This window comes from Frieseomelitta varia, unplaced genomic scaffold (genome assembly GCF_011392965.1).
Source record: "Frieseomelitta varia isolate USP_RPSP 00005682 unplaced genomic scaffold, Fvar_1.2 scaffold_280, whole genome shotgun sequence".
NCBI lineage: Eukaryota > Metazoa > Arthropoda > Insecta > Hymenoptera > Apidae > Frieseomelitta > Frieseomelitta varia.
Genome location: NW_025110013.1, coordinates 289,326 through 311,842, shown reverse-complemented (window position 1 = coordinate 311,842; position 22,517 = coordinate 289,326). Strand labels below are relative to the sequence as shown.

Sequence of the window (22,517 nt, the reverse complement as noted above, 5' to 3'; positions counted from 1 at the left end):
AAAACTGAAGTTTGCGAACTAAAATTTTCTTATTATTTAAAAAAAAGAGGTTATACAAAATAATTTTAAACATCGCGATTAATTGTTTAATACACTATGAATTAATCTAAACGAACGTCATAGACGAACTGTGCTGATTTCCAAAGAAGAATATTAACGTCCTACGAAACAACCAAAAAAAGTAATTGCATGGAAAATGGAATAAGTATTGACGCCCACGCAGGTTACAGCCCTGACAACGTATGATATCCGCCGACAATGCTGTTTCGTGTGCGCAAACAGGCAACTACGGCGCGCGCGCACGTTTAGTTCGACGCGTTTGCGTTAAACTTTGTCTAGACTTCTCATCGATTGGTTTTTGGAGACCCAGAAGTTATAATCAAAAAAATCACTTCTGGACTTTAGTATAGGGTAGTAGTGATGTGTTAGAAAAGAGGACCGGCCGCGTGTCACACCTACATCGTCCATGTTCCATCTCCAGTCTGGCATAAGTACGATCGTTGATTCTCACCTTTGCACACGCAAATCAACCCACCCGCAAAATCGTCGGACAACGGCAGCCATCTTTACTGGCTCCGAAACGAGCTGTGGTTTGTGACAGAGAAGACGGTAGTGGTTCTTGATGCGGTTCACGCGACCATCTCGTTGCCTATGCACCCTACGAGAGATCGGAAATCATTTTTAAGCGTGGCTAATCAGAATAATTAAGGAACTTGTGTCACGAATTGGAACTACCGAAATATGGCAATGGAGACGCCGAGGGAGCGTGAGATTGCCGCGGAGGACAGTATTAAGGTAGTCTGTAGATTTCGACCTTTGAACGACTCTGAGGAAAAAGCTGGCTCGAAATTCATCGTGAAATTCCCGTCCGGCGGCGAGGACAACTGCATCTCTATAGGGGTACGTACATTTTACACGCGTCATTCTCATTTTTAGTTATTATTCGTGTAATCGTGTCCAGCTTACGTGTGATGTCATCATGCACAGCTGACAGCTGCTCTCTCTCGGTCCTTCTCTATGAGCTGCATGCCGTGCGTTTAACACCAATCCGAAAGAATCTTTCGATCGACACACCGGATGATTCACTTTCGTTATTTTCGGCGAAAATGGAGATATCTTGTTTCGCTTCCCCGTTGGTGCTTCGTCGAGTTGAAACTATTTTCTTGCGTTGACGTATCTATTCAAGCGACCAATTAAACTGCAATTTCGGAATGCACAAAATTATTGACGATCGAACTTTTTTTTCATTCGTCGACGATAGTCGATTGTTAATTTAACAGCATCTATATTTGAAGATTATCATAATTACTATTTACACAGATTCGTCAATCAGACCAATCGTGCAAGTTTAAATTTTCGAAATATTTGCAATTGCGTTCGCCGCGGTTTGATTTAATGAACGATTCTACGTTTTTGTTTCTTGTAAAATATGTATGTTTAATACTTCTTTGATAGGATTTTATCAACTCACTCTACTAATAAATAAATTTTTATTTAAGAACAGATAAACATAGAGATTATCAAATCATTTCAATGATTAGAATTTTTCTAACTGATAATATCAGTATTTTTCAATTTCCTCTTTATCTTTCTCCCTTTCGTTCTTACGATCTCTGATATTATGTTTATATGAATAATTTCCTTCATTCAAGATAAAAAATATTTTTATAATTATGCATGATTTCTGTATTAATGGTATTAAATAGATTTATGATTATACATTGTGTATATTATATGTACATGAGAATTAAAATTATTCTCAATAATATTTCTGATATCTTTCCAATTGTGATTTGGAATGCTTTGAAATGATTTGGAACATATAATTTTAAATAGGTACAACGTTCATGAATGTACTATTTCATATAGAAACCTTTTGATCTTGGTACTCAGAAAAGATATCGCCATTGTCTCAAGAGGTTTCTGAAACAAAGCTTTATTGAGTGCAATTGTCTCCCTTTTTCCTATATTCTTCCATACTTTAAAAGGACTTAGAAATACATACAGTGTTTGACACTAATTCATGAAATGTATAATATAAGATAAGAATGAAGTATTATCAAAGCTGGCAAGCATTTTTTTTTGAATTCAAAAACCTCGGAACATTAGTAAAATTTAATAAAAATTTTAAAAAATGATTGGAGTGAATGAAATATTTAAAGTAATTTTCATATTTTATATCATTGACTATATATACAATAACAAAATAATTTGTTATCTTACTAAAATCAATAATAATTAGAAACTTTTCTCGTCTATATGACTTAAGTATCGCGTTTATTAATTTTGATATCACAGCAATTATTTTTTTTCAAACAATTTTTTTATTATTCTTCTATCTATTTTTTTAAATATAATATTCCATATCTTTTTTCATAATTGTAGATATGTATTTTTTTCTTGTACATTTTGTTCTAACACACCCTACCATTTTTCAATAAGGTTAAAGTCAGGCGGTGCCTATTCCACTATTACATTTATTTCTGCTGTATTTAGTATTTCTTTTACATCCGTTTTTGTTTATCCTCGACAGGTCTGTAAAATCGTTATCATAAATGCAGCAAGAATTACGCCTCTTTGTGCAACATATGATTCAATTTCCAACACGTGTGTGCATCGATTATTATTTAATATTTCATTTGCTTCATAGCAAGCAAAAATCCATTAGTTAAATCTAGAAACTTCAAAATTAGATTTGTTCGTAATATCATTTTGTAATAACTAGGGATGTCTATCGAAATATGAAATACTGGTATCCGTATTTTTTGATTGTACCATTGTATCTTATAGAAACTAAAATATGAAAATAATCAATAACCAACCACTAATATCGATAATTCTTTTGATTTTGAAAATCTTAGTCAATACCAAATCCATGGTATCAAAATCATTTTAATACCAGAATACCAGAAGTCTTGAAACTACGTTGGTTTTGTTATAATTTAAGTCTCTACTAATGACTAATATTTAAAATGTTTAGATTTATCAAAATCTTAGGCTAGATATTTTTTTCCCGATTTTGAAAAAATTTTTTGTTATTCATGTTCGAAATTCATTTCCGTAAATCCTATGTTGGTAAATATTGCAGAAACCAATTCATTGTTTATTAATTTTTATAGTAGTTTCTCCTTTTTATTTAACATAAAAAATCAATCATTTGTAGAAATTGATTTTCAAGTATGTATTATTTTTGTAAATTTAAAATCATCCTTAGCTGCAATATTTTGTCACAGGGTATAAACAATGAAAAGAATTCTCAGTTTCTGTGAAATTTCTCTTAGAAAAAGAATAGCCTTTTCTCTTGATAAAAACACTGTCATATTTCAGAATTCTGTTACACTCAAATTTTTCTTCTCATTAATAATATAAATTAACTTAAACTGAAGCTTTAAACTAGCTAAAATTTCTAATTTAAAAATTCATAACCAAAGAAGGTAGACATACAGTTATTGTAAAAAAGTAAAAGAATATTCTGCCCATGACTGTCATAACTAAACATTCAATAGTTTTTATTAATTTTTATTATTTATTATTTATCAATTTTTATTACTTTTTATTTATCAATTTATCAATTTTTATTATTTATTATTTGGATCATTAAACATTTTATGCCTACAATTAATAATTTAATTATACAATTAAAGTTTATAAAAATATGGCTCTTTGTCCCAAGACTTTTGCATTACAATATATATATTTTTTAATTTAATATTACAATATTGTTTTAGGGGAAGGTATATCTTTTTGATAAAGTCTTTAAACCAAATGCTACTCAAGACAAAGTTTACAATGAAGCAGCTAGATCAATTGTCACAGATGTGTTGGCAGGATATAACGGTACTATTTTTGCATATGGTCAAACATCTTCAGGTAAATTGAAATCTTTTATTAAGTAATATGTTATTAGTGTTATTCACGTTAAAGTATAGTTTTAATATGATTTTGCTATATATTTATGTATAAATTAGGAAAAACGCACACTATGGAAGGTGTTATTGGTGATCCAAATAAACAAGGTATTATTCCTAGAATCGTTAATGACATTTTCAATCATATTTATGGTATGGAGGAAAATTTGGAATTCCATATCAAGGTATCATATTTTGAAATCTATATGGATAAAATCAGAGATCTTCTTGATGGTAAGAACTTTGTTATTTTATTCGAATTGTTTATGTAAAATTATTATTTACAATTTTATTGTCTTTATTTTTAGTATCCAAAGTGAATTTAAGTGTACACGAAGATAAAAATCGAGTTCCGTTTGTAAAAGGTGCAACAGAACGCTTTGTATCTAGTCCTGAAGAAGTGTTTGAAGTAATAGAAGAAGGAAAATCAAATAGGCATATTGCTGTGACTAATATGAATGAGCATAGCTCACGTTCTCATTCTGTATTCTTAATAAATGTAAAACAGGAAAATTTAGAAAACCAGAAGAAGCTTTCTGGAAAATTATATCTTGTTGATTTGGCTGGTTCAGAAAAGGTAACTTACATATGTTCTATTAAGTTTTCTTAATGTTTTTTCTTTCTTTTCTTCCACAGTGTGGGGAAAGATAGTTTTATGTTTATATCATATTTTAGGTTTCTAAAACTGGAGCAGAAGGCACTGTACTGGATGAAGCAAAAAATATTAATAAATCTTTATCAGCTCTTGGTAATGTAATCTCAGCTTTAGCTGATGGAAATAAAACTCACATTCCTTACCGTGATTCAAAGTTAACTAGAATTTTACAAGAATCTCTTGGTGGCAATGCTAGAACCACGATTATTATTTGTTGTTCACCAGCTAGTTTCAATGAATCCGAAACAAAATCTACTTTAGATTTTGGTAATAAACAGTTTCTTAATTTTTTCTAGATAAAATGCATGGAATTTCTCGATTATATATTTACTTATTTCTTTAGGTAAACGAGCTAAAACTATTAAGAATGTTGTATGTGTTAATGAGGAATTAACGGCTGAAGAATGGAAGCGTCGTTATGAGAGAGAAAAAGAAAAAGCAGCTAGATTGAAAGGAAAAGTAGAGAAATTGGAGGCTGAATTATCACGTTGGCGACAGGGTGAAACGGTTAAACCTGAAGAACAAGTTAATTTGGTTGAAGGACTAGATGTTACGACACCAATTAATATGTCTATTGAAGGTACTATACAAATTTATTTTATAAAAAATGAAAATATTGTGACGTGTGTTATATTTATTTTTTCTACAGGTAAACTTGACGATGGTCCAATGCCGGCTACTCCTGGTGGCAATTTAATGGCTGGATCTTTATCTAACGAAGAACGACAAAAACTGGAAGAGGAACGCGAAAGACTTTACCAGCAATTGGATGACAAGGATGAAGAGATTAATCAACAATCGCAATATGTTGAGAACTTGAAAGAACAAATTCATGAACAAGCAGAATTAATCGCCACCGCAAGACGTGAATATGAAAAACTTCAACAGGAGGTGAATCGAACACAACAGGAACATGAAAGGGCTAAAGAGGAAGTTAAAGAAGTTTTACAAGCGTTAGAAGAATTAGCAGTTAATTACGATCAAAAATGTCAAGAGGTATTCTTGTCAATAGCTAATTTCTTTAAATTGTTATTTCTACTGAAAAATATAAGAATATTATTATATTGTATTCTTACAGTGTGATATTAAGAAGAAAGAAACGGAAACTTTGACAGAAGAACTTTTAGCAAAACAAACAACACTAAACAGTACTGCTTCAGAATTACAACAATTGCGAGATATGTCCGCCCATCAAAGGAAACGTATTGCGGAAATGTTAGCAAACTTCTTAAAAGATTTAGGTGAAATTGGAGTTGCTATTGGTGGTGATGAAAATCTAAAGGTAAACTATGCTACATCATTTAAAAAATTTTGTATAACGCAATTGCATAAAACGTTGAACATTTTATTTTATAGGTTGCACCTACGGAAAGTAATGGCAAACTTGAAGAAGAATTTACAGTGGCAAGGCTATTCATTAGTAAAATGAAATCAGAGGTGAAGAATTTAGTACAACGATGCCAAGGATTAGAAAGTTCTCAACTAGACTGTAACAAGAAAGTAAGCATTCGATTTCGTACTCTTTGAATTCATTGTATTTGATTTTTACGTTATTACCAATTCTCTTATTAATTATATTTTAGGTTGCTGAATATGAAAAAGATCTGGCTGAATGTCGTTTATTAATTTCTCAACATGAAGCTCGTATGCAAACTTTGACAGAATCAATGAAAGTGGCAGAAGCACGTAAACGTGCTTTGGAAGAAGATGTTGATGCTTTACGCGAGGAATGTGCCAAGTTGAAAGCTGCAGAACAAGTACAAGCAGTCACAAATAAAGAAAAAGCAGAAGAAAAGGAAGCTGCAACAAAGATGAGAGTAGCACTGGAGGAGCAAATGGACCAATTGCGAGATGCTCATCAAAAACAAGTAAACATAATTTATATTATTATACACTATTATTATTATCACTAGTAATTGAATATTAAATATTATTATTATTATCAATTGAATATAGGTTGCAGCGCTTAGAGACGAACTATCTGAGAAGCAAGAATTGATCAGTGAACTTAAAGATTTGAATCAGAAATTCACATTGGCTCATCAACAAATGCAAGCCGATTATGAGCGATTGAAACAAGAAGAAGCAAACAAATCTGTTAAGTTGCAGGAATTAATTTTACTTAATGAACGCCGAGAACAAGTACGCAGCAGAAATTTTGTAATTTATATAAAGCAATTAAAAATTTAAATTTTTTTAACTACTAATTAATTTTTTTTATAGGCGCGAAAAGATCTTAAAGGTCTGGAGGAAACGGTAGCCAAAGAACTTCAAACGTTGCACAATCTACGTAAATTATTCGTCCAAGATCTTCAGACTAGAATAAAAAAGACTATGATTGCAGAAGATAACGAAGACGATGGCGGATCACTTACACAGAAACAAAAGATTTCCTTCCTTGAAAATAACTTGGATCAGCTTACAAAGGTACATGACTGCGAAATTCAGTAATTGAAATTCTTTGATTTGACTATCAATTATTTTAACATTTGTAATTATATTCTTCGTTACACCTTTATATTTTTAATAGGTTCATAAGCAACTTGTGAGGGATAACGCTGATCTTCGATGTGAATTGCCCAAACTTGAAAAGAGATTGCGAGCTACGATGGAGCGAGTAAAAGCTTTGGAAACTGCATTGCGAGATGCCAAAGAAGGTGCAATGCGAGATCGTAAACGTTATCAATATGAGGTAGATAGAATCAAGGAAGCGGTCAGGCAGAAGAATCTGGCTCGTCGTGGACCCAGTGCGCAAATTGCTAAACCAATTAGGGCTGGTCAACACCATTTAACCAGTGTTAATGCTATTAGAACAGGAAATCGTGGTGAGTAATAATTTACATGTTATTATTTTCTTATGTATAATTTTTTCACATTTTTTATGTATAATTTTTACTTTCAAATCATAGGTTTGTTTGATTTTTTATAAAAGTCAATCTATTTAAATATAAATCGTACAATTTCATATAAATAAAAGATTATTTTAAAAAACGAATAAACCTTGTGACAATTTTAGTTTTAATTTTTAATTTTTTTTTTTTTTTTTAATAAATGGGTGTGGGTGACTTTATTTATTATAATTTTTAGTTTATGTTTTTGTTAATGTAAGTTTTGATGTTTATTTTTTTCATGTTTTTATTCAGATATGGGTAACAGCGTACAGTGATCGTGAGCATAATGCCAAACCCTTCACTTTTACAGAAAACGATTGCAAGAATGCTTTCATGAATGAAAGCAATAGAGTTCCAGAGACTCTAATTTGTAGTGGATACCAATAAATGTTACAACTATATTAGTAAGGGTAATAGACGTAATATATCCACACGGAGCACCGCCAGTTCTTTTTATTTGTCTCGAAACAAGCATATGCTTATTAATGCAAATAAGTGCATTAAGTTATAAAATTAGTGCTGCATGTCCTATCGACTTGTAAATAGTTAATTTTTATAAATTATTTAACTTAATATCATGCACGATAAATAAAAGTGAATGTCTATCAAATAATTACACAAAGGCCTCTTATGAAGAATGTTTCAATATTTATTTCTATCAAAATTTTATATACTTATATTCTATATCTTTAAAAAGACAAATGAATTCCATTATTATAGAATAGAAAATAAATTCGTGAGAGACACTAATGTAATTTGATCAACATGTCTACAGTAGTTTTAACTAATCTGCTATCGATATTAAAGTTTCTGAATAAACGAGGCAATACTCTTTAAGATTTGGTAGGTATCGCTGTCATGAAATGCGATTGGACATGCGGCTTTGAAAAAAATGTAGAAATGATCGTGGCTTATAAGTATTTATAATTGTAAGAATTCTCTTCATTGCTATTAACACATTCGTGACAACAGATTTTTTTCGGACCAATCTAGAGAGTTCGCTTAACCGAAAGCGTTAAGTTTGTTGACTACTCTAAATATTATCAAGGTCCAAGAACCAATGGCTTTACGAACATTTTCGACAGAAGAATTTCATCGCTATCCTCGTTCACGTTTATTTTATTATAGTACAGTTTTCATTGCATGAATCTTTATATACTCATCTAATTTAAATTAATTTATTACTGCTTATTTTTGTTTATATCAGAGGCTTTTATATTACATTTAAAATTTGTTTTGTAGGCCAATGGTCTGTAGAGAGGTTTTTTTTGTCTTAGATAAAAGTGTTAGTTTACGTTTCTTCATGTTGAGCTTATGCTCGGAAGTTACCTAGATGTATACTATACGTCTAATTGTGAGCTGTTGCACAGGTCTGCTTAAGTTCCTAAAACCTGTTGCAGGCCCCTGAAAATTCGCTCACATATATCTCTTCATTTTTCATTGTAACCGTTGAACGTAACGTTATACACATGCATTTAAAAAAAAAAAACTCCATTCATTAATCATATTTGTCAATAATTAATGCTTTTCAATTTTCAAACTTTTTATGTACTTTTTTTGTAATTGTTTTATTTATGATTCTCTTTAAAAATGTACGAGCCATACGTACTTGATGTACTGTCCAGAGCAGGAGAATTCTAAACAATATTAATTTAAGATAGGTTTCTGTAAACTGTGCGCAACAAAATATTTGTTTGTGATATATTGAAATCTTGTTCCGCGCAGATGGTATGTAGGCAGAAAAGATTGACATTTTCCTTGTAAATCATTGTCTCTCGTTGTTGTAGACAACAATGAAAGAAATCATGTTTCCATGTGAGATCATTTTTGTCATCTTCCGTTTTTTAACTTTTGTGATATCGAGGGTGAAATTGTGTTTGCTAATATGCAAAGACAAATGCGTGGTGCATAATGAGTGCAATTATTATTGAAATATTCTTGTCAAGTGTATATAAAAATATAATCGTACTAAATTACATTTATTTGGCTAATTAACAAAACAATCTTAGTAAATTGTCCTACATGTAAAAGGCTAACAAGTATATGTATTTATTGCAAAATACACTTAATATCACTGTTTCAAAGCCTTAACAATTGTCAAAATATTGTCATACAATAATGTATTTTTCATTCTACTATTTAACTAAGGTATTAATGTATTCGCTGAATTTTGGATCATGATTCGATTGCTTTCCTAAGCTACTGAATCTTGAAATAAAATATCAGCCGAGCCAACTCTTTGATTGTGAGTTTTGGGCATCGACCACTTTTTCCTTACTAAATAACATTTATTTTTATAGAGTATTGTAAAGACATTATTGATTTTTCAACATGGAGGAAGAAATTTGAAGGTACTTATTGAACAATTTTGTTATAATTAAAAAATAATGAAAAACGATGATAGTTAATCAAGTACACGAATCAGTCCGTTACATACATATGTATTAGCATAATTTAAATTGTCCGTATCTTTTTCCAATTGACACACATGTTTATGTTTTTTTTTTCATATTGTAATTCGTGATTCATTTATACGGATATATAAAATGGGCAATGGAGCTTGAAAAAAGTTTGATGAATTTTATTGTACAAAAAAAAAAGAACTCCTCGAAAATCAGATACTTATCAGAAGAAGTGCTTTTAATCGGAAATCTTCGATGTATGCATGGAAAAAGAACAGAAAGAAAATCAGAGTTATTATTATTTTCATAATACACCAGACGTATTTAAAATTATAATAAAGAAGAAAAGAAGTAGTTAAACTTATAATGGTATATTCACACAAGAAAATAAAGATCACTGTTAATGAGGAGGTTGATCTATAATTGCTGCCGTTTTTTTGTAAACTGTACGAAGTATGCGAATGTGAAGGAAATAAATAAGTTGACAGATGTAGATATTCGTTTCATTGTTTTAGAAACATACCGAAAAATGTACAGAAAAAGTGCGATAAACTCATGTAGTCGTATCACGTGCTTTACTACTATGCTTCATTCGAGAAATTATTATATGTTCCATTATATGTGCTTATTTAATTAAACTCTACGTCAAAAAATTACAGGCGTTTTGAAAAAAAGAGATCTATAACTGATGCTCGATGGTGCATAGCGAAACCTATAAGTATCGAAGTAGGTTTACTATAAAATAGAATAATAAAAAAAAGAATAATAAATTCTTTTTTCATTGCATGTCTTGTGTACATGTTGTAATATTCTTCAAAAGCCCTCGATTATTCAGGTCTACCTCATCCAAAGCTGAAGATAAAAATGAAGTAGGAATATTAAAAGTTTTCCTAGAATTAGACGGTAGATTTGTATGCAGAATTTAGAAAGGCTATAGCTTCGAGGTATAGATTATGTTACACTTAAATTACACTCTCATTTAATTGAAATTACATTTAAGAAGTTATTATTACTTGATTAACGTAATTGATGATGATCATATTAAATATATATAGTAGTTGCATTAACTTTTTAATAAAATACTTAAATAATACTTCAATAGCTTGTTTATTTAATAAAATAATTTATGTTACATGTACATTTGCATTTATTTAATATCAAGATTATAAATACTTATAGCTTTTTTTATTGATCTTATGAAACTCATATGAACATGTATTAATTTATTCTTCAGTTTCAAGCAATAGTGAACTACTTAGTTCAGTTAAATTTTGTTATTATATATATATATATATGTATATATATATAAAACTTTGTTATGGTATATATCCATTTTCTTAGAGTATGTCTTCAAAAATCATGAATGCCATGAATGCAATGGACTGGAATATAAAACAACAATGTTTGAATAGCACATTGTCATTAACAGATGTACGAAAAAAATTATTTCCTACGAGTAAACTTGATCGTACACTAGTGTTAAGTGAAAACAAATATACAGCAAAAACATTGGTAGGTAATTGGTTTGAACGCAGAGCAAGTGATATAAGACAACCTGATGATTGGAGAACTTTATATGAGCTAGACTATAAGCTTCATGTTAATAAAACTTGGAAAATAAATCAAATTACAAAATGGGAAAATAAACTTATTCAAGAGGTATATAAATATACATAAAAGATATAATTTAAAGTCAATTATAAAAAATAAATTATACATAATATTTTTAAATAACTTTTAACATTTTACAATAATATTTTCAAATACAATTTTGTTATGAGGGTTTACCATCAGAACAATTTTTTGATCATAAAAGGGAATATTATAGTAACATGACCACAACTTATGATTTGTGTTATAACATTTTACCAAAAGATCTCAAAGAACCTAACATTAGATCATATAATGCAAGGTATATATTATTTCATATGTATATTAATAACAAATAAATTATTTAAATGGTTTAATATTATATTGGTATTTTATTAAATTCATGTTTTATATTTGGAGACAGAGGAAATGGGTTCCTGAACAAGAGTTAACGATAAGTTTTGGTACATTAACTCAATTTGGCTTAAAAGATGCAATAAAAGAAGAATTATACAAGAATTCAGAGGAAGGTATAGCCAAATGTCGATGGTGGTCTACTTATAGGGAAGAAATTGGAAAATTACAGCCATTAAATATTGAACGAAATACTCAGTAAGTTATTATTTAAGCTAAATTATAATTTTCTTCAAATATATATTTTGATTTATATTTAACTTCGTTGAAGATTTCACAGACGAAAAGTAAATTTTAATGTACCAGATCTTACACGTTTCGAATTATCCGATTCTGAACACTGCTCACTTCCAATGAAAATTAAAAATTCAATGTCATACAAAATATAGGAAAGAAATAATATAAAATATATTTGTCCATTAATTAATTTATTACAAATTTTAACAAAAATGTAATATCTCGAATAAAGATATTACAATATTTATTTTATTAAGTTATTTTAATATCACATTGTAACACAATAAACATTATACATATATATTTTTACAAATACACAGAACACTTTAGATTTCATTATTATATACATACACAACTTTATCTGTTTCAGAACACTTCTTTTTTGTATTCACAAATATAGTAATAAAATTAAAGAATCAAATATTATCAATATAAAGTAAATGCAATTTTATATTATTTCATTAATTCTTAAACTTGTTGAATTACATATATATCTTACTAGTGAACACACATGGAGAACAATTCTTTTTTATCACAAGATTGACAGTTTAAAATGTCAGATTAATTTTCTGTCAAAACCAGTATGCGCTTAACTTAATATTATTGTTCAAACTTGATGTTTTGCAAGTTGCGTATAAAAAAAATAATATTTATTTACAATGATTTGTATGGAATAAAAAATTAAAAATAATGATAAAATGTTATAATAATAGAAAAGTTTATACTGGCAGTACATCGCTTGTTTATCGACAGATTGAGATATCACTGATTACTATTTGTTAAAATAGAAATTTTAAAAATACTATTTGGAAAATAGTAATCAACTGTTTGCAAAAATTTAATAACTTAGTCTAGTAACTAATAACTAAAATACGTACAAATATATATGGTAAATATAAATTCAATAAGATTGAAAGAAAACGTATACCCAGTCTAACGTAATAAAGTAGTACATAACACTATTATATTTAATACAAGTGAACCACATAAAAGGGCTGGTAACCAAACAGGATTTGTTACAATAGTGGCATGACTAGGAAACATTTGCATTTCAGAAGGACTATCATTCATATTCATGTTTTGTCTTAGTGAACACTGATCCATAAAAATTGAATTATTTCTTTTGTTACTTTGAGATAATGATGCTTGTGGCGTACAAAAATTAGTTGATGTAAGTTTCATTGTTTGGTTATTAAATGATTGATTTTTTGATTCTGACATTGGACACTGAAGATTTTGTTGAGAGAAAGATCCAACAGGACTATTATTTTGCTTCAGTGTGTAACAAGATTGTGTTACATCTGACATGACTGAACATTGATCAAATTCATGTATAGATGGTTCTCTAGATGGACCAAAATTAGAACCCACAGAACCAAAGCCAGAACTTTGACTGGATGACCTGGACAATGAGGGTATATCTATATTTTCTTGCCAATAACCACCAGCAATCCAGGATGTTTGCATAACTGATTTCAATTTCGGTGGTGATAAAATATGTTTTTTACCAGCCTTTTTAAAAAGTTCGGAACATTTTGTGCTATATACTTTCGTTTCAAAAATTTTAGGCATTTTAGCTGAATATTTTGGTTTATCCTCACCCAATGATAATATACTTAGTGTATTCAAACTATCATTCAATGAATAACTACTATCCACCATATTTTTTTTACATACAAGTGTAGAATTGAATGCTGTATTGTTATTGTTAATAGACATTGGTGAGTACTGTGATTCCGGATTTATGCTATAACAGGAATTATTTTTCGTTATATTATATATATAATCATTGAAAAATTAAAATGTTAAAATTACTTACAATAAACTTTGGGAAATTGTAGATTTACAATTTACTGAATTTTCTGTACAAAGCGGCATATAATCTTTCATTGTATTTGGTGTCGATCGATTAACAGTTTTGTTTATATTATTAGTAGTTTTAACATTAAAACTCTGCTTATTATTTGATGTTGTTGTACATGCATCAAATAATACTATATTTTTTGGAGAAGATTCAATTTTCTTGAATGATATATTTTTATTTACCATACTTTTATGAGACTTAGGCATAACATTTATAAAGCCTATGATTGAAATAAATAATATTATCTAAAACAAAAATAATTGATGTTTAACTAGATTCAATGTAACATATCTTATTTTAATTTATTAACTTACCATATGATATTGAGTTATATATTTTAAAGTAAACCATGAATTCTGCATATCTGTTTTGATTAATTTTGTATCTTTAAATGGTAAAAGTATAATCGTACAAATCCATAAAAGCATAAGTAATATATCAGAACTTTGTTTTTTTGTAGAAAGTATCCAATAGGCACAAAATTGAAAAAATAATCCTCCAATTGGTAAGAATATGAATTCCATGTTGTACACTATTATAGATCCTAATATTGTGGAAATTATTCTGCATATTAGTTCAGAATATTTTGAATTCTGCAAAAGATGAAATCATTTATAATATGTAATATTATATCATTTATAATATGTAATATAATATTATATCATTTATAATATGTAATATTATATCATTTATTACAATACTTACATTAGTAATTACACAAAATGATTTTTGTTTGAAGAACAACATTTTATATTGTGCAAGCCACAATGCTTGTTTATGTAATACATTATTTACTGTATTTTTACATTTTGCACACAGTGGATATTGTTGTTCTAAACCATTTTTAAACTTTTTTATTTCATATTCATAATTTCTTTCATTTTCAGGTATGTAATTAGATAATTTTGATACTTTTAAGTTCTCTTTCATGTTACATTGTTTGCAGAGACCATTATTTGCATCTTTATTGATTGTTGTACCCTGATTGATTGTGCAGTATCTTTTAATTTCATGTGAAGGTGTCTTGTATTGTTCTGGTATACTATATGCGTAATCACCATTCTAAAATTTGACATGGAAGAAAATATAGGAATAATATTCCAAAACATATGTGGAATTTTAAAAGATATTGCATAGGTAGCCTGTTTCAATCCTATGTTAAGATATTCCAATAACTTTAAAAATATTTAATGAATCAATTAACCTGGTAAAATAACCAAAAGACATTATACACAAAATTTCATTGATTCACTGAAAATTTTTGGATGTGTTGCACAAGTATGATTTTTCAATATTATAAATATCTTTAAATAATACTTTACTGAATATTGATTGAAGAAAGTGATTTACCTTAGAGAAACCATTATATTGCTCACAATACGGACACAGCCACCAATTTAGTTGTTGCCGCCAAATCTTTGTATTTTTATTGCAAAACCAGCAGTTTACTTTAACAGGCCATCTTAATCTAATATATGAACAAAATATTATATAATTATAACTGTGTCGAAGGAGAAAGGAAAAAAATACTTACTTAAGCTTTTGGAAGACGGTGATAATTGTGACAAATATTAATAAAGTGATGGTAAATAGTGACATGAAATTGAATAACAAGTCAAATTCCATGTTTCATGTGAAGGATATATAAAAACTGAGGGCGAAGTTCATCTCCCGCCGACCGGCTAGAGTATTTTCACCTTAACCTGTACAGTCACGTGGCGTATTAAATTTTTATGTTATATTTTATACGTTGTATTTCGTTCTTGTTATAAAAGACACTTCCCATCACTTGTTATAAATTCGTTATAAAACTATAAATTAAGTAGATTAGAGCATAATAGTATGTACAATTTTCCACATCGTCGCCTATTTTATTCTGTAAATTTTTAAGCATATATCAACTACCGTTATCGTTCAATCTTACCAACCTTATGTAGAAAAACCAACCTTATGTAATTTTAAAAAGATAAATTATTAAATGAAGCATCGAATAATAAATTTAAAGCAGCATCTGATTATTTTTCAATTACTTTACAAGTACTAATCTAAAAAATTATCTAATTAAAAATTTAAAAAATAAATTAATGTTATAATAAAAAATAACACATTAATTATTTTAAATTACCCGAAATCGGGTAAAATAAAGGATAAATATTTATGTAAAAATAAAAAAATAATGGACAATTTATAAAATTATAAATAATCATAAAGGGTAATTTATAATGAGCGAATATAATCGATATATTTTATGAAATGTTTAATAATTTGTATTAATAAACGATATATAAAGAATATAATTTACTTATTCAATTTAATGATTTATTTGGACAATTATTTTATCTAATATTTTATTTAAAATATTTTATAAACAATGTGCAGAGAATGTATTAATCGATATAAAGTGACTCTCGATAAGGTTGCAGCAAGTAATCGATTTACAAATTAAGATCGAGTATTCGCATTGTAGGTTTCAATGACAAGCAATTCTTACAATAATATCACACAGAAGTAACAAGTTTTGAACTTTTTTACTTATTTTTATAAGTAAATGAACATATAAGAACAATTAAAATCAGTAGCTGGTTGTAAATAGTGAGTGTAACAATGACGCTCACAAATAAGGTAACTAATCAAACCTATACAACACGCGTTGTTTCACAATTAGCACAGCTCAGTTTCATTCTTGTATTTTAGATGGAAATAGATGAGAAAATTATGAAGGGAGAAGGTTTTAAACCGTATTATATTACTAAAATCGAAGAACTTCAATTAATCGTAGCTGAAAAAAGTCAAAATTTAAGGAGATTACAAGCTCAACGTAATGAGCTTAATGCAAAAGGTATTACAGTATCCTACACTCATATTTTTATCTTCCTTTTTTTATCTTGTATTTGCAATTTGCAATAAAAATGTCATTTTTTTTGCAGTACGTATGCTGCGTGAAGAGCTACAACTTCTACAAGAACAAGGATCCTATGTTGGAGAAGTTGTTAAACCCATGGACAAGAAGAAAGTGTTAGTTAAAGTACATCCTGAAGGAAAATTTGTAGTAGATATAGATAAGAATATCGATATTAATGATGTGACTCCAAATTCGAGAGTTGCACTACGTAATGAAAGTTACACATTACATAAAATTTTACCAAATAAAGTTGACCCGCTTGTTTCTCTCATGATGGTGGAGAAGGTACCAGATTCTACATATGAAATGGTGGGAGGTTTAGATAAACAAATTAAAGAAATTAAAGAAGTTATTGAATTGCCTGTTAAACATCCTGAATTATTTGATGCTCTTGGAATTGCTCAACCTAAAGGTGTACTCTTATATGGTCCACCAGGTAAAGACTGTAAAGAAGTTGATGTTTCTTTCCCTCTTTAATTAAATTCATTGATATTATTAAAAAATTTTAAATTTATTTTTAGGCACAGGCAAAACATTATTAGCAAGAGCAGTTGCACATCATACTGAATGTACTTTTATTCGTGTATCTGGTTCTGAATTGGTACAGAAGTTCATTGGTGAAGGTTCACGAATGGTTCGTGAATTGTTTGTAATGGCAAGGGAACATGCACCATCTATAATATTCATGGATGAAATTGATTCAATTGGAAGTTCTCGTATTGAATCTGGTTCTGGAGGAGATAGTGAAGTAATATATATTACTTTATATACATTTCATCTCTAAATTTTTGCTTACGCTAATATATTTTGTATCATATTCAGGTTCAAAGAACTATGCTTGAATTACTCAATCAATTGGATGGTTTTGAAGCAACAAAAAATATTAAAGTTATCATGGCTACAAACAGAATTGATATATTGGATCCAGCGTTGTTAAGGCCGGGACGTATAGACCGTAAAATTGAATTCCCACCTCCAAATGAAGAAGCGCGACTTGATATTTTAAAAATTCATTCGAGAAAAATGAATTTAACACGCGGTATAAATTTAAGGAAAATTGCCGAACTTATGCCTGGTGCATCAGGTGCAGAAGTGAAGGTATTTAATACAATCTTTCAAAATATAATAAAATATGTTTTTCTTTTTTTGTTTATTTATTTTTGTCTAAATTGTTTTAATTGTTTATTTATTTATACGTTTTAGGGTGTATGCACGGAAGCCGGTATGTATGCTCTCAGAGAACGTCGTGTTCATGTTACTCAAGAAGACTTTGAAATGGCTGTAGCAAAAGTTATGCAGAAAGATTCAGAAAAGAATATGTCTATCAAGAAGTTATGGAAATAATTAGTTTCGTCCTATAGTTATATTGGTTTGCACTTTTTTGTAAAACTATTTATAAATTCTGTATAACTTCGATTGAAATATATACAAAACGAAGGTTATATAATTGTAAGGAAAAATACATTAAAAGAAATTACTATCAATGTAAAGATTCAATAATGTGCATCTAATTAAATGAAATGATTAAATAATACTATAAATTATATTAATATTGTATAAATCAATACTTTTTGTATTAATACACAGATATTCTATTTCACATTTAAAAATAAGTTAATGTTTTTTTTGAAAATATAAATATTTTCTAAAGATACATCTCTTTTTCTGTATCCCTACTTCTAGATTTTTTACATATGGCGGCGTGTAGTACGAGCACGGCGTGCTGTACATCTGCAGTGGCTATTGTAAACAATAATTTTCTTATAAAGAGTATAGATAATTGTAATTCCTTGTAATTTAAAATGGGAAGAAAAGGAAAAATTGGAAAGCAGAGAAAAGATAAATTTTACCAGCTAGCAAAAGAAACTGGTAAGTATTTAAGAATAATATTACTTTGTAAGCGAAAAAAAAATCAGTTTGCTTTTTTTAATGAAATAAATAATTTAATGTGAAATGTTGAATAAATTTCATTTACTTTTAAAATTTTACTTCGTTATTTATTATCTATTAGCAAGTCTTCTAATAGGTTATGTTTTATAGGTTATAGATCACGTGCTGCCTTTAAATTGATCCAGCTGAATCGAAAATTCGAGTTTCTACAAAAATCTCGAGTATGCATAGATTTGTGCGCAGCTCCTGGAGGGTGGATGCAAGTTTGCCGGCAGAATATGCCAGTTTCTTCTGTAGTAATAGGTGTAGACTTGTTTCACATAAAGCCCATTCCAGGATGTATAAGTTTGGTAGAAGATATTACAACAGACAAATGCCGTGTATCAATATCACGCGAATTGAAAACTTGGAAGGCTGATGTTGTACTACATGATGGAGCACCAAACGTTGGAAAAAACTGGCTCCATGATGCTTATCAACAAATTGTCTTAACTTTAGCTGCTCTTAAAATGGCAACACATTTCTTACGACCCGGTGGTTGGTTTATTACCAAAGTCTTTCGTTCAAAAGATTATAATGCATTGGTTTGGGTATTAAAGCAATTATTCAGAAAGGTATAAAATTTCTTTTATCATATAAATATAATTTTTGTTAGATTAATATTACATTTATTATATGTTTTATCTAAGGTACATGCAACTAAGCCACAAGCATCACGTACAGAATCTGCTGAGATTTTTGTTGTTTGTCAGTATTATATTGCACCAGATAAATTAGACCCCAAATTTTTAGATCCAAAATATGTTTTCTCAGAATTAGAAATTGAACCTACAAATAAATTGAATGTATACAATCCTGGAAAAAAGAAGGATAAAGTGGAAGGTTATCCAGAAAATGATTATACTTTGTATCATAAATTATCTGTTAAAGATTTTATAGCGCATGAAAATGCTGTGGAAGCATTGCAGAATGCTTCTGAAATTGTTTTTGATGATGAAACAATAATAAATCATGAGAAAACGACCAAGGAAATTAAAGAATGTTGCAAGGATATTAAAGTATTAGGTAAAAAAGATTTGCGAAATTTAATTAATTGGTGGAAAGTAGTAAAAGAATCTTTAAAAGAAAAAGAACCAGACGAAAATGGAGAAAATTTGCCTGATAAGGAAATAGAAGTACCATCTATGACTCAAGAAGAACTGGAAGATTTAGAAGATGAACAAATTAGAAAACAAATTGAAGAACTTAAAGAAGAAGAAACTAGAGAGCTTAAACGAAAGAGAAAAAAAGCTAACAAAGAAAGGCAAAAATTAAATGAACGACTTAATTTAAAAATGATCCATAAAGGAAATGAAGGTCCTATATTGGAAGGAGATAATATGTTTAGTTTGAAAGAAATTAAAACACATCAACAGTTAGAAAATGTAATAGATCAAAAACCTGATATAGTAGCAGAAAGTGATGTCGATTCAGATGCAGAACGAAGAAAACAAAAAAAGATTACATATAAGAAGGATGAGGGACATTTAGATAGCTTAGGATTATATTATAAAACAGAAGACAGTGAGCCAGAAGATTCGAGTGATACTTCAGATGATGATATAGATAGTAATGAGTCGGGTTTAGGTAATTATATAATTTCTTTTTATATTTATAAAAATTCACAATATTTTCACATAATGGAATTTTAGGTTTAAATGAATCTGATAATGAAGGTAAAAAGAATATCAATAAAAGGAAGAAAATTATTGATGAAGATTCAGAAAATCCTTTATTAACTGATTTAGATTATAGGGATAAGAAAACTAAAAGAATTCACAAAGCAGAACTATGGTTTGAGAAGGATATTTTTAAAAATTTAGAAGATGAAAAGGATGAAGATTTTGAATTAGATAAAATGGTTGAAGAATATAAAAAGAAAGGTGGTCGTATAATAGGACAAAACGATTTCATAGATAGTAATAAAGAAAATGAAGTAGAAAAATCTAAGAATATAGAAAAAAAGAAACAAAAAGATGTAAAGGACAACGACGATTATAATAGTGATGACACAGACTCCGATTATGATGTGGACAAAGTGCTTTTAACAAAATCTAAAAAAGATAAAATTGGCGACAAAAATAATTCTCAAGCAATAGGTGAGTATATTGTTTAAATATAAAATGATTAATTAATGTAATAAACACGAAGCATAATGTAACTATATTTATAATATACAGATGTAAAATCAAAGAAAAGGAAACGTTTATCAGAAGAAGATTTAGCATTAGGATCATTGTTAGTTCAAAGTAAAAAAACGCGAAGGGATTTAATAGATTCAGCCTGGAATAGATATGCGTTTAACGATGAAAAATTACCAGATTGGTTTGTACAAGATGAAGAAAAACACATGAAAAATGTAATGCCAGTACCTAAAGAATTTGTTGATGAATATAAAAAACGTATTGAGGATTTAAATGTTAGACCAATCAAGAAGATAATAGAGGCAAAATCAAGGAAAAAGCGTAGAGCAATACGTAAATTAGAAAAAGCAAAGAAAAAGGTAGAAGCAATAATGGATAATATTGATATTAGTGATAGAGAAAAAGCGAAACAAGTACAAGCGTAAGTACAAGTTCTTAATTACAACAATTATATTTTTGTATGATATATAATTATAATTCTTTCTGTAGGTTGTATAGAAAAGCCCATAAAGAACCGAAAAAGAATGTTACTTACGTAGTTATGAAAAAACACATGGCACAGAAGAAAGCAGTAAGACCACCTGGTGTTAAAGGACGTTATAAAGTAGTTGATCCAAGAATGAAGAAAGATTTACGTGCGGCGAAAGCGAAGGAAAAAACTAAAGGACGTGGAAAGAAAAATCATGGTGGTAAACCATCACGAAGGAAATCTAAAACTGAAAAGAAAACAAAATAATTTATTTTATATAAATTAAATGAAATTAATTTAGTATTAATAGATACACAAAATGATAGTGATCTTTAAATATCTCGTAAAATTTTTCATGCAATGCGATAAAAATGTGGGAAAACATATTAATTTGCATACAAATGCAAATTGTAAATAGCGCAGTTTGTACATAAATATATATTGTGTGTGTAATTTACACACATTTTTATCATTAAACCAGTTTCATACATTGTGTATTTATATTTACTTACACTTCTACAAAATTAAATAAATAATTAAGATTTGCAAATTGAGAAAAAAGTTTATGTTTATCAATATACATTTAATTATCTCCTATTATATTTAATTATATCTCTTAATATATATTTAATTATATCTTATTTAAAATAAAAAAGAGAATACAAACGTTCATACCGAAATGGAACCTAGTATGATTCATAAAGTGATATGAAGTTAAATGAATTCCACTATCTACCTATTCAATACGTAATCTCTCACCATGATAAACTTAGAATTACACTTCCTCTCCTTCTCTGTGCTTCCACTATTAACGGTATTCTTCCTGGATGTATTCCATGCATCGAATATTCTGATGCAATTGTGGCTGCGTAGTGTCGGAACGCCGCGGTCGATGTCAAGGGCAAGGCCGATGGCATTTGGAAAGATTGTTTGACGCCGTTGCAATGAAAGTGGCATCGATGAAAGTTTTTTTGGCTCATCGCCAAAAATCGCATCATCGCCTTCTGGCTTTATCATTGATGTGGTTTCTAGAAATATATATGTACACACATGTATATTTCCTGCCACGAATCTTCTATCACGTCTTTTTCTTATTGATTTACTTGTCATCC

General features: G+C 28.9%; 6 protein-coding genes and 1 long non-coding RNA gene across 10 annotated transcripts; 4 read left to right on the top strand and 3 right to left on the bottom strand.

The window, feature by feature from the left end:
* Positions 1–518: 518 nt before the first annotated feature.
* LOC122529204 lies at positions 519–1,456 on the bottom strand. The gene is made up of 3 exons (XR_006306772.1): positions 967–1,456; positions 736–892; positions 519–658 (listed from the first exon to the last, which is right to left on the bottom strand). It is a non-coding gene; the product is annotated as an uncharacterized LOC122529204 (long non-coding RNA).
* Positions 742–10,642, top strand: LOC122529200 (kinesin heavy chain). Of its 3 annotated transcripts, none has more exons than XM_043655035.1 (14): positions 742–900; positions 3,729–3,870; positions 3,969–4,142; positions 4,217–4,485; positions 4,584–4,830; positions 4,907–5,143; positions 5,213–5,559; positions 5,642–5,845; positions 5,920–6,063; positions 6,147–6,431; positions 6,520–6,705; positions 6,787–6,990; positions 7,094–7,388; positions 7,765–10,642. In XM_043655035.1, the coding sequence occupies exons 1-14, from the start codon at positions 742–744 to the stop codon at positions 7,839–7,841; spliced, it is 2,970 nt and encodes a 989-aa protein (XP_043510970.1). In that variant the 3' UTR covers positions 7,842–10,642. The 3 variants fall into 3 exon arrangements, with proteins under 3 accessions (XP_043510970.1, XP_043510971.1, XP_043510969.1); XM_043655036.1 differs by having other exon boundaries at positions 7,707–10,642; XM_043655034.1 differs by having other exon boundaries at positions 4,907–5,559.
* Positions 10,643–10,990: 348 nt separating this feature from the next.
* Positions 10,991–12,272, top strand: LOC122529203 (uncharacterized protein C1orf158 homolog). 2 transcript variants are annotated; one of them, XM_043655043.1, is made up of 4 exons: positions 10,991–11,515; positions 11,638–11,768; positions 11,867–12,058; positions 12,132–12,272. In XM_043655043.1, exons 1-4 carry the CDS (start codon positions 11,201–11,203, stop codon positions 12,247–12,249), a joined length of 756 nt encoding a protein of 251 aa, XP_043510978.1. In that variant the 5' UTR covers positions 10,991–11,200; the 3' UTR covers positions 12,250–12,272. The 2 variants fall into 2 exon arrangements, 1 of the variants encoding a protein (XP_043510978.1); XR_006306771.1 differs by lacking the exons at positions 10,991–11,515; positions 12,132–12,272 and having other exon boundaries at positions 11,673–11,768; positions 11,871–12,006.
* A 130-nt stretch (positions 12,273–12,402) lies between these two features.
* On the bottom strand, positions 12,403–15,904 carry LOC122529196. Its single transcript, XM_043655030.1, has 6 exons — positions 15,496–15,904; positions 15,312–15,429; positions 14,667–15,023; positions 14,276–14,554; positions 13,917–14,206; positions 12,403–13,844 (listed from the first exon to the last, which is right to left on the bottom strand). The coding sequence occupies exons 1-6, from the start codon at positions 15,585–15,587 to the stop codon at positions 13,031–13,033; spliced, it is 1,950 nt and encodes a 649-aa protein (XP_043510965.1). The 5' UTR covers positions 15,588–15,904; the 3' UTR covers positions 12,403–13,030.
* Positions 15,905–16,396: 492 nt separating this feature from the next.
* LOC122529195 (26S proteasome regulatory subunit 8) lies at positions 16,397–18,409 on the top strand. Its single transcript, XM_043655029.1, has 6 exons — positions 16,397–16,583; positions 16,656–16,800; positions 16,889–17,299; positions 17,385–17,611; positions 17,686–17,961; positions 18,067–18,409. The coding sequence occupies exons 1-6, from the start codon at positions 16,566–16,568 to the stop codon at positions 18,205–18,207; spliced, it is 1,218 nt and encodes a 405-aa protein (XP_043510964.1). The 5' UTR covers positions 16,397–16,565; the 3' UTR covers positions 18,208–18,409.
* Positions 18,410–18,553: 144 nt separating this feature from the next.
* LOC122529191 (pre-rRNA 2'-O-ribose RNA methyltransferase FTSJ3) lies at positions 18,554–21,712 on the top strand. The gene is made up of 6 exons (XM_043655025.1): positions 18,554–18,732; positions 18,904–19,367; positions 19,443–20,379; positions 20,445–20,891; positions 20,973–21,357; positions 21,426–21,712. Exons 1-6 carry the CDS (start codon positions 18,666–18,668, stop codon positions 21,670–21,672), a joined length of 2,547 nt encoding a protein of 848 aa, XP_043510960.1. The 5' UTR covers positions 18,554–18,665; the 3' UTR covers positions 21,673–21,712.
* On the bottom strand, positions 21,572–22,515 carry LOC122529193. The gene is made up of 2 exons (XM_043655028.1): positions 22,165–22,515; positions 21,572–21,652 (listed from the first exon to the last, which is right to left on the bottom strand). The coding sequence occupies exons 1-2, from the start codon at positions 22,513–22,515 to the stop codon at positions 21,647–21,649; spliced, it is 357 nt and encodes a 118-aa protein (XP_043510963.1). The 3' UTR covers positions 21,572–21,646.
* Positions 22,516–22,517: the final 2 nt, after the last annotated feature.